Consider the following 12661-nt stretch of genomic DNA (forward strand, 5'->3'; position numbering starts at 1 on the left):
GTCAGTCTCATGGTAATGTAATGATTAAAGAAAGAAAAAAAATATTGAAACTCCCAGCACTCACCAATTCAAATGTACCGGTCGATGAAAACAGGCTGAAATATTTTGAAACAATGGACTTATTATCTCGGAGTGGTGTCTACTCTTTTTCAAATATGCGTCTGTATATACAATTTAAATAATTTTCTTTTAGCCTGTGAATTAGAGCCAGGGTTTGTGGTATAAAATGGCCTGCTCCGCGCAAGCTAAAAACTTTTATAAAGGACTGTGCACTCGCCTATCGTACCGGACAAAAAATTCATTTGATATTAGCAGAATACCAGTTCTTCACACAAGGAAAATACATTTCATTTTGGATATAAAGGGCTGAATTTGGTTTTAAACGGCATTGGAAGTGTCACTGTTCATCTCAGCGACCTCAATAACTATGGATTCGACACTAATATCGGTCAGTTTTGATCATTTTTAAATATCGCCCCCCTCCCTTCCCCTAAGTTGCACCGTCAAAGTAAAATGATAAAACCATCCTAGGCCCGACATCACCTATGTGGCAAATTTGATCGAGATCAGTCCCGCGGTTCAGGAGTGATTATTATTTTTTTTTTATTTTTATGTATCTCCCCCGTCCCCCTCCCCTACATTGTACCGCCAAAGCGAAATGATAAAAACCATCTCAGACCTGAACCTCATGTATGTTGAAACTTTGATCTAGATCGGTCGGGTGGTTCAAGAAATACGAAGTCACAAACATAGTGACTTCCATTTTTATATATAGAAATAAAATCGGGAATTGTGTATGGGGAATGAAAGCAAAGGATAAGAATACTGAAAGAGTCCTATATAAGAAGAAAAGCTTTGTTAGTCGCTGAATCAAAAGTATGGATAAGACATATGCTTTATGTGGGATAATGAAACTACGAAGAAGAAAAATGGAAATTATGCAAAAGCGATGAAAAATTACTATCCCCTTTCAGATGGTGGTGGTAGTGGTTGTTTGAGTAGGTTGTCTACTGAGATAAATTTCCAGTATACTACGATTAACTAAAAAGAGTCGTGAGTGCCACATATGACTATACTGTGATATTTAACAGCCTGTAAAATATGTTAGGAAAGCAAAGTTTTCTCAATATTCTAATAGAAAGAATGCACAGAAATTGATGTTATACAAATACAAAAATAAAGAAAAGAAGCGTAAGTGCTTTTTGTACATTGTTTCTCTCAGAATATCTGCTGTAATGCACACACATACTTTCTGCTGTTGTGATCTCCACTCACTTCTCACCCAATCCTTTCTTCACTTGGTTCACCGTATTATATATATAGACTCCTTTTTTATATCCATATTACATTTAGTATAGAAAACACTTAAATAGAGGGCCAATTAATTTCAAATAACAAAGAGAACATGTTTAATGTTCACGCTTAATCATCTTGAAGGGCCTCAAAGGATTTATTTACATTTCTCCAGTGTTACACAAAAATTTTCAGTATTTCCAATACCAATATAAATTTTCAGTAGGTTTCCTGTATTTTAAGTACCGTATTAGCATACACCCTGTTGAGAATATAAGGGAAGAAAAGAATATCTTTGGAGATAAAAACACAGAAGAAAAAGGATAATTTGAGAAGAAATCCTTATTTATGACTATATCGTAATGTATTGCGTACTACTGTGTACAAACATGTACAAACAATACTGTGCGTTTTTGTTTGTGAACATTACCACATAAATTTATTACATACTACGTAGAATTACTACAAGCAGCAGATAACGGACTACTGGCACATCCTACAAAGTACATGACGAGAGGACAGCAACAGCGCCACCGCCATTCTGGAGGCCTATAAATTCAACAGCAACCTGTAGATTAGTACCAGTTTTTTGGTGTCCCTTCTACTGCTTGCTTCGGGGTATTGGGAGATCTTAACCCCAAAGCCTTTAGTTTGCTTTGGGGCTTTGTTAAAAATTCTACTTCAATTACTTAGCCTGCTTTGGGGATCTGAAACTTTAAACCTCCCTATTACTTGCTTCAGAGCATTGGGGTTTCCTTCGTCACTCTGCTTAGCTTGCTTAGGGGCTTTATAAAAATCCTGTCCTCTGCCACACGGTTAAAAACTACCTAATTTCAACCTAATATTTTAGGGGAAAAAGAACTTTATAGTATCTTCTGTAAATACTATTATACAGTAAATTTTATAAAATAAATAGATAGTGGGAGTCAATTGCAAACCTTGTTTTATTACCAACTCTACCTACCAAAAAGTTTTACAATATAAAAATATATATTACAAGGTTACAGAAGAAAGGAAGAGCAATTGCAATTTGCTGAACGATATCAAAACGAAGACGCTGACAGAAGACCGAAGTTTTCCTTATTCCCAGCAAATACCATACCAGTAACGGCAGAATATTTCCATTGATTTTCTGTTACTGACTCTTCCATAAAAAAAAAAGGATAGTAATTTTCAAAAAAAAAAAAAAAAAAAAAAATGATGATGATACATACCGTAACTATATCCCGATTACTAAAACTATTCCAAATTTTTTAAGATTTCATCAAATGTTATTCGTAATCCAGTTCATTTTTTATGTGATATAAGTAAAATCATACTTACATCAAGAAGTTTAGTCCTATCCCATAATTTGCTATAGCGTACAATGCATTTACTTAGAGATATGTACAATTCAATTAGTACTTCCACAGGGCAGTTGTTTGTAGCTTTTACTGTGCGGAATAGTAGATGACATAGTTCCTGGCGATTAATGATTACTTCCTTACGCTTCTCTTCAGTTCCTTAAACAAAAAAACAATCAATTTACACAAACAATACAAAGGAAACTATAGAGAAGAAAGTGACTCATTTCACTGGCTTTCACGAATATAGCTATACAGCAGTGTTCAAAAAGAACACATACAGTGAAATGTGTTTACCACGGTTTCATTGAAAAGTGGCCAACTTAAACAGAATAAGTGTACTTTGAAGCAACTACTATTGTCGATAGTAATAAGCTTATTACCTAATATCTAATATACAGATGCTAATTATTATCTGTGTATCATTTTATATTTTATAAATAAAAAATATTTCTGCAATACAAAAGCATTAGGAATAAATACCTATCTATTAGTTTGTTATTCGTACACTATGTTTAAAGGCTGTAATTTTAAAATGCTAATTAGCTACAAGATGCTATTGCACATTATTTATTCTTCTCCCCTATGATAGATGAAGATACGTCTACAATGTATAGTATTAGAAGTGATGCATTGACGGGAGTTTCTTCAACACCGTTAATAATGAGGTTATACGTTGAAACGCATACCAATAAGTCGTTGAATATTAATAATATTTCACAATATTATATATATATATATATATATATATATATATATATACAGGGCGTTAATGAACTATACCGACAAACTGTAAGAGGTAATTCCCTGCATCAAAATAAGAGAAAAAGTTCATATGGACCTATGACGAGAAATGCATATTTTCAGAGCTAGGCTGTTCAAAATAGCGAAGAAAACAAATTTCAACAGGTCCTATTTCGAATTCCAGAAACTATGGATGGTGATCCTTAACGTAACGAAAGCCACGCATACACAATCCAAAAATCCATATTTCATGAATTTTCAATAGGAGTACAGGGTATTCCCTACAGGGTGTAATTCTCAGATATGCTCTCAATAGAGTTTTCAGATATACAAAGAAGGCAGAAGGTAAGCCTTGACAACAATCGACATCCAGTGCTTCGGAGGGGAATCGGAAGTATTAGGAACCGGCAGCTCCATACTTGTTTGTGTTCAGAATAACGTGTGGTGCGATGTATTTAGTCACAGTATATTTTATGTTTCCTTCACTTATAAGCGTGAAAAAACAGCGCAGCATGCGTTTTCTCGAATACGAGAGATCGTGCTCCTGACGATCCTTAACACTTCCGACATCGCGCCAAAGAATTCCGTGTTTACTGCTATCAAGACTCATCATTTGCCTACTTTGGACCAATCATAAAATCAGAGCATATCTTAAAATTCGGTTGATGGCGTGTCTGGGAATTTCACCCTGCAGGGAATACTCTGTACACCCATTGAACATTAACGAAATGAGCTTTTTGGACTGTGTATGCATGACTTCCTTTACGCTGATAAGAACCACCATCCACAGTTTCTCAAATTTGAAATAAGGCCTCTTGAAATTTAGCCTTTTCGCGATTTTGGACAACCCCAGCTCTGAAACTATGCACTTTTCTCCACAGGTCCATATGAACTTTTTCTCTTATTTTGATGTGAGAAATCATCTCTTACAGTTTGTCAGTTTAGTTTATTAACACCTTATATATATATATATATATATATATATATATATATATATATATATATATATATATATATATATATATATGCAGGGTGTTTCAAAACAACACCGACAACGTTTGGGAGGTGATTCCTGACACCAAAATAAGACGAAAAGTCCCCATAGTTTTGGAGCTATGGACCTTTAAAGTTCATTTTTTTCACGTTTTCGGCCATCTATAACTCCGAAAGGAAGCATTTGTGCACCCAGGTTGTTCTTACATCTTTTGTCTGATCTTGGTGTCAGGAATCACCTCCCAAATGTTGTTGTTGTTGTTTTGAAACACCCTGTATATACTAGTTACGTCGTAACTCATGGCCAGTACTTTTTTTTTTTTCTTTTTCTCTTTCGAATGGGGCAGATCGAAGATACACGTTAGAAAGCTTATGGCATGGGTCATCGAATGGCCTTACCGGAGGAAGGCTGGATAAAGGAGGCCCTCTTGTGGAACAAGCATAATACAGGAAACTGGACAACACTGATTTATAATCGTATTAGCAATGGTTACATAAAACTACATAGACTTTACAATCGTGCACAGTACAGGTCTCGCAAGTTACCCTGATGTTCGGCGAACTTCGAAACAGTCTCCAAGTTCATCAATGGTCTGTTGCCAGCGGTGAGGAAAGCGTTGAACATCATCTGCTTTATGTGAATCGATAACATGAGCCACCTCGTGTAGAAATGCTGTCACACACTGCTACGTTTGAAAGCCACTATCCACCTTGTCATTGTTCGATAGGGTAGTGCACGCGCACCTAGTGTTTCCCGTAATATGTGCCATTCCAGTGCATTTCTGCCATGGATAAATGCTACTTTCACATACGCACGTTGTTCACTCTTCGTGGCCATTCCGGACCACTGTCGTTCACCCATTGAACTCTGGGCTGTGCTCGGACATACAGCTCGACTCGCATACACTATCTGATGGAACCACCCGACATTACATGCCATAAGTTTTCCAACCTCTATCTTCCATCTATCCCATTATGCCCCATTCGAAAGAAAGAAAAAAATGTTGCCACGTCTTATGACTTAACCTCGTATCACGAAAGCTATTTACAGATCTACCAAACACTAGTCAATAAAGATGGATGAGTTATCTCAAAGAGAAAAAACCGTATTAAGTTTTGTTTTGAGGAGGTCCGAACTAAAACAAGACTGTAGATTCGAATTTCAAAACTGTAAAAGTAACAGAGCTCACCTCTTTTCTGTTTTTCATGCCTTGAAGGAGATATTTTATCATTTCTGGAAGTGTTTTCCTTACATTCACTGGATTCATTATTCTTACAATGTTCCTTACTTTCAGAATCATTGTGGTGTTTAGAACTAACAGCCTCTAAGTAATCTTTCGACCCGCATTTATCCTTATCACTATTCTCAAGTTGAGATCCTTCACTCGATTTCCTTCGGCTAACGTTATTCTTAAAGCGTCTACCATTGAAAACTACTTTGCTTTTTAGTTCTACATTTCTCTTCTCGTCCCGTTTCTCTTCTTTCTCTCGGCTTTCCACTTCTTCCTCCACTTCGGTTGTTTCATCTTTCGTGTGTGGACTGTCACTCTGTAAAGTCTTTTTTCTTTTAGGCTTCAGAACGCCTTTCGCCCATGAACTTTTACGTTTCTTCGGACGAGAATCAAATTTCCACAAAGAGGACTTTGATGAACCTGAAATACAAATACGAAGTCAACACTACTATATTACCACTACGTTAACTTAGCAACTCAACCGATTTTATACAATAAAATGCCAAGAGAAGACAGTGTCAAAACTGAAAGTAGTATAATTACATGAAGAAAAACTGGTTACATTGACACATATTTAAACTGATTGCCAACTCAGTTTTTCAGAATTCCCATTACAAAACTTGAAAGAATGATTTTACTTATAAAAGTAAGCAAAATGTCTGTTTTGTACGGTGAAAACTACGAAAATCGGTCGCTTACAACATCTAAGTATAATAAGTCCTCCCACAGTTTCCCTATTGGTGGATACAAATTTCAACGTTGGTTTATATACCCATCAAATACACAGACTGAAACACAGATAATAAATCTCTCTCTCTCTCTCTCTCTCTCTTACGCTAATATGACATATCAGTCATCCTATAGTTCTCTCTTCAAATTGTTCCTTTAAAGAAAAATCAAAGTATTAGTAAAGATAAGTTCATTCATAAACATGAAAATTATAAGTAAAACACGATAAAGAATCTAAAAAGTTCCAAGAACAATCATCATAAAATACACACATCACACAGACACACACACACAAAAAAAAATGCAACATTTGTCACTAGATATTCAACTATTAGTATACTATGTGTTCAAATACAGAGTGTCCGAAAAGATTTTACCTATTTATTTATCTATTGGTGACTGTCTGTGGAGATACTTGTAAGAATCATACTCTGTATCTCCATAGTAAGATCATCAAAGTTTTACTTGAAATACGCGCTGTACGCATACGCACAGATTTTCCAATAACTAACTGGCTCACATTAGCTTTGCTATCTTAAATAACTTGAACTAGAAAACAAATCACTGTACGTTTATTTTAAAATAATAACTATGCGACAGTTTCGCCAACTAACTGAAGATATTGGCTTTATCAGACATCAGACATTGACAGTGTCCGATGAAGCGAGTATCTTCAGTTAGTTGAAGAAACTGTAGCATAGTTATTAATTAAAAATAAACGTTGCTTCGTACAGTGATTTGTTTCTCTAGTTAAAAGATTTTCCAAGGTGACGTGCTCCAAACACAGAAGGCACTTTGTGCAGCACAATATGCAAAAATCACAACTATTATCACCGTTTAACACAACTTTCAGCGGTTGTATAGCGTTGTTCCACCTGACAAGAACTTAATCAAGTATTGGTATAGACAACTTCTAGAGACAGGTTGCCTATGTAAAGGAAAAAAGCATTCGGACAAGACAATGAATAAAGTTTGGTAATTTTTCCAGCGCAGTCCTATGGTCAATTCGAGAGGTGCACCAGGAGTTAAGAATTGCTCCGCTCGACAGTATAGGATGTATCTTCATGAACATCTTCCACATCGTTGGCTAGGTCGCACTGGTCCTGATAATGAAGTGTTGATGAAAGGTTTCTAGACATGACGCCACGCGATTTTCTTCTGTGGAACTATGTCAATCATTGCCTCGAGATCTCATGAAGGTGACACAACGGACCACTGAATCCTTTGCTGCAAGATCCATGTTGATTTGAATATGGTAGGAAACGGATTATCGACCTGACATCTGGCGTGTCACGAAGAGTGCAAATAATGAATCTTTATAAGGTAAGCATATTAATATCACATTAGGGAGTCCGATTTATTATTTTTTTAAAAGATATTATCTTACTTTTGGTATAAAATTGATTCTCATATCACATCAGGAGTACAGAGAAAATTTTCTTTAAAATGGTAGTCATTTTCGGACACCATGTATTCGGAACTAGAGTACGTTTGTTTCATCTTGGCACGCTTCCCGCCTAAAGGATGGATCTGTCTGCAACTCATTGGTGCCACGCCACTGTTAGGTTGAGAGTTACAATACGTCAGGAAACATAGCAAAACGCCACACCACACTCAGATCACTGTGCCAAGATAAAACAAACGTACTCTAAGGTAATGCATTTAAGCTATTATGTCAATATTTATTTTGAACTAAAATATTACTACGATGAACAGAAATAATTTCGTGTTGGAAAAAATAGTACATGCTGATATTGCAAGTCTAACAAATCGTAGGTATTTAAAAACTTTTAACTGCAGAACATACGTCTTTACAACTTACCACTATTACCAAACTTATAAATGAATATAATTTAAGTATCAAAACAATAGCCATTTTATGATAGAGTAATCAGCATCAGCACTACTCTAAATCTGTAACTTTTAGATGTTTGAATCCAATTCCGACATAATCTACACGACTTGGATCAACAGCAAAATGATCGTTACTAACTAATCAAATACGTTTACTTCTACAAGTTGTGGCATGCATTGCTACTCAAAATCATATAACTAACCAAACTGAGGGGAGAAAAGGCAGTTTAAAGATAACCAAAAGCATATTTTCACTTTTTCTTTTAATTGCTGATTAATTTCAAAAAACTGTGTACTTTTCACACAATATCAGTTTTAATGAAATCTGCGGGAAACACTGAAAAGTATGATTGCTGGACTAGTGGGGATTCAAACCCCGTTCTCTCACTTACCGTAGGGGTTACTTTTGTCACATGATCTTTCAGCAGCTGAAGCATTTTTCTATGAGGGTTCCTCCACAAAATAATTATCAAAAGCTGTCTAGTTAGTAGGGATTCATGGAAATCAGCAACAACAGAACTGGCCATTGCGCTGGCACTTAATATTATCCTTGGCATACAGAATACCGAAACTTCTTTGCCAGCTTAACAAACAGATTTTTCTACGATATATAATCTTTTTTTTTAATATTTTCAAGATTCTCTATTCTAAAACACTTTGCTTGAAGTTCCTTAATGTTACGTAATCGTCAGCAAGTCAATAGTGATTGGCGTGACAGCTCTTCGTGGGCCTGCACCGCCCAATGCGATATGTTAGCGACCAACTGAATTACATCCAGTCTAGCGACACCGCCTTACCTCTAACAGGCGTATCAGAATCTACTGGCCATCAACGTCTTTTATTCACGTGACTCACCAGTTTGCCTCATGACGCTAGACGGATGCCGAAAACTGGGATGCACCAGCCAGGACAACGCCGACGCGAGTCCAACATTCTAACCACTACAGTGCTTTGTCAGTACTAGACCAAAATGTCAAAATTTATTATTTTTTTCTCCAATATTTTAAAGAACGTGAAAATATACTCCCTTACACAAATGCAAACACTGGTGGTTCTATGTTAGCGTTCCCGCCTACGATTGATTCTTTTGGAGTTAGCACTGAAGCTCCATAAGGTGCTAGTTTAAGGAATCCATTTAAGGTTGCATTAATTTTCGACGTCAAATACATTAGACGATACGAATTACAGACAGTTTTTGTACTTTTAATCTTTGAATGCTTAATTATTTTATAGCTTCATTTTGTGTATTAAATCACTGTTGTGGGTTTTGACCTAAGACAAAGAACGTACAGAAACACATTTAACAAATTTAAATGTAGAAGCCATCAGTAAGATCGAACATGATGCGGAAATATATATATATATATATCCCGTCGAAACGTTTCTGTAGGAAGCCTTACGAATCAATTCTAGGTTTAATCTATTCTAGGTTTAGTCATATTGTTAGCTATTGTTTATTTTCTCATTTTAATACAATAACAATGCAGACTCTAGAAGATTTAAGTTTAGAGAAATGAAATCTTTCTATTAGTGATATCTGCTGACTGGAAAATTCATATATACATAAAATCGGCTCCGAAAATTCCGTGAATTCGGACTTTATTTGTTTCCATGTAAACTACGCTATGATCGAAAAACAAACAAACAAACAAAAGAAAAAAAAACGAAAGAAATTGTCAAACTTTTGTATTGATGGACACAGCTATTTATAGATTATTATTGTTAAATATTCCGTCGATTTGGTTCTCTGATTCCGTATCTTGGGGAAATGGTGGTAAATTTGTTTCATAACATTATAATTTAAATATACTTGCTGAAACGAAAATACAAATTATATAACAAAATATGAAGATATTACTTGATTTTGAGAATAAAATAACATTTTGAATGACAAAAAAAAAAAAAAAAAGTATAGCTATGAAGAAACACATTGGCATTTTAAATATAAGGCAAAGTAAAATGAAGAAGACACTGCAACAGCGTCTAAAATGTGGAATAATTTCGTGTATATGGTAATCTTAGATATGTACCACTGTATCGTACCCGCGTCTTACCCTGCATCCCGCCTTTAGTATGCAAGCTTCATTTATTCTTGGTTAGAACTTACATGGTTTGAATTCCTCATAGACAAGAGTCGGTTACATCTGTTAAATTCATCTACACCCTATATGGGCTTGGTGTTAGATAAAAATGTTAAACTCCTCACTACAACAATACATTAATTGGAATCAGTCCGGCGTAGACTAGATTACTTGTTTGTTTGTTCCGAATTTATTCCACAGTTAAGGCTACATGAGACATGAACCCAGGGATTTGAACCGAACGTATTCCACCTGGAATTAATTTGTATCTGGAAGTCAAGGCGAGAATGCTAACAAATTAGTCAGAATTAAATTCGTTACGAGGATTGCACTGAAAGTTTCGGGAACCACCTACTGGGAACAATGTAATCTGTTAGATTTTGTTGTAGTTATAAACTGTTCATCTTTATGACTTTATAAACTGTCAATTCTAAATGCAAAAACCGTATGTAACTCGGAATCTTGTCGTTGCAAGGCACCAGTTTGAATTGAGGTGATCATGATAAAAAATGGAACCTGATGAGAGAGCACTTTCGTGCCATGATTTACTACGATTTTCGCTAAGGGTTAACACAGCACGAGTGTTCGTCGGATGCCTACTGCTTTTCCTGATGAAGCCCCATCCCAGACGACAATTACAGGTGGTTTCACGAATTCAAATGTGTTTGAATCAGCCCGAGTGATGAGGATCGTGAAAGTCGTCCATCCAGGGGCGAACCACGAACCGGGCAACTGTCCGGGACGCCACAATCAAGGGGGCGCCAAAACGAGCTTCAAAAATTAAATTTTATAACGTGTTTTCTACTGATTATTTTTGGTTTATATTCTTGTAAAGTAGCGTCAATTACCTCACCTTTTTCTATTCCATTATGGAAGAAGAGAATTTCGTAGTACTAGGGGGCTGTATCGACATGTGGAGATATGGCATGTAGAAGAAAGAGTGGAGGGGGAGTTGGTATTGTTTATAGCAGGCTATGTTCTTTTGAACTTTTCCTATGCAATGAATGTTATTGGATTTTATATGATACTCTTTTAAAGTGGCAGTAGAGGGGGGAAACAGTATATGCAGCACTTACTTTTGATTTCTTAGAAACTACATCGCCGAGTCAAACTGTCGGCCTTTGTTGAAAGTAATGTCTAGAAGATGTTATTTTTCGATATGTACAGTTGTTGCGAAATCGTTCATTTCGACAATGTTTGTGAAATTGTATATACGCTTGGATGCTGAAAAGAATCGAATGGACGCTTTGTCATAAAGTTTCCTAAATTGACTGGTATGATCTACTTACTTATCAAAGTTAGAGGATTTCTAATGCTTAATAAAACCTGTTACTAAGCTTTAGTCTTGTAAGAGTATTCAGCTTTTGTACAAATTCATGAGATACATTTTATGAATGCTATGGACTTCAACTACTACGAACTACATAAAAAGGATTGTTTATATTGCTGTGCGTAAAACACGTTTAACATTTGTGAAAGGTATTATCTAATTGGTATTTCACGTTATTAGAATAGATTGTTACATATTTGGATATGTGGTAGAATAACTCTTGATGTAACAAAACAAATTACAATATAGCAGTAATCATGTCACCATTAGTAGTATTCAATAAATGCTGTTTGATATTGTTTTTGTTTATACATATCGATACATAAGTAACAATAAAAAAAATACCATGTAATTGATACCATATGTACAAGTATATTTTAACTACTGAATATACTTAAGTACTGAATATAGTCTAGGACTTGAAGGGGGAGGGGCAAAAAGTCACTTTGCTCGGGTGAAAATTTTGACTTGGTCCACACTTGTGTCCATCGACAACCATTGTGTTCAAAAACATTGAAGCTGTTCGTGAATTAATTAACACTGATCGACATGTGATTTATCGCGAAATTCAGGAGATCTTAGGCATTGGCATGAGCCAATTACAAACAATATTGCATGATCATTTACGTGTGAAAAAAACTTCGCGATCGTTGGATCCCACACAATTTAACTCAAACACAAAAAGACGCCCGCGTGAAGTGGTGCAAAGCTATGACATAAAGGTTCAAGTCTATATAATCTAGTTTGGTATTTAACATTTTAACAGGTGATTAAATATGGATTTATGCATACGAACCGGAAACATAGCGACAATGTCTTGTGTGGGAGTTCTGCGATGAACCTAAACCAACTGAAGCTGTTCATGCACGAAGTGTCTGCAAACAAATGATCAGGTCATAATGCAACTGTCCCATTGGAGAATTGTAGAACAGTCAATGCAGAATGGTACTCAACCATATACCTACCAGAAGTACTGAATGTGAGCAGACAGTCCAACCCAAACCGTCGAATCATTCTGCATCCCGACAATGCCACCTCTCACACTACAGCTGCCACCACAAG

At 35.9% G+C, this 12661-nt stretch overlaps 1 protein-coding gene across 4 annotated transcripts in view; it reads right to left on the reverse strand.

The window, feature by feature from the left end:
* LOC145671379 (ATPase family AAA domain-containing protein 2-like) overlaps positions 1 to 12661 on the reverse strand; it is a 116756-nt gene that overhangs the window by 17936 nt on the left and 86159 nt on the right. For all 4 annotated transcript variants that reach the window (XR_014128517.1, XM_081740485.1, XM_081740461.1 and 1 more), the window contains 2 exons: positions 5564 to 6025; positions 2617 to 2795 (listed from right to left, as the gene is read on the reverse strand). Coding sequence is in view for 3 of the 4 variants with exons in the window: in XM_081740485.1 (XP_081596611.1) it covers positions 2617 to 2795; positions 5564 to 6025 (641 nt within the window). In the remaining variant the exon portion in view is untranslated. The remainder of the gene's footprint in view (positions 1 to 2616; positions 2796 to 5563; positions 6026 to 12661) is intronic.

This window comes from Thermobia domestica, chromosome 2, assembly GCF_964235325.1.
Source record: "Thermobia domestica chromosome 2, izTheDome1.hap1.1, whole genome shotgun sequence".
Lineage (NCBI taxonomy): Eukaryota > Metazoa > Arthropoda > Insecta > Zygentoma > Lepismatidae > Thermobia > Thermobia domestica.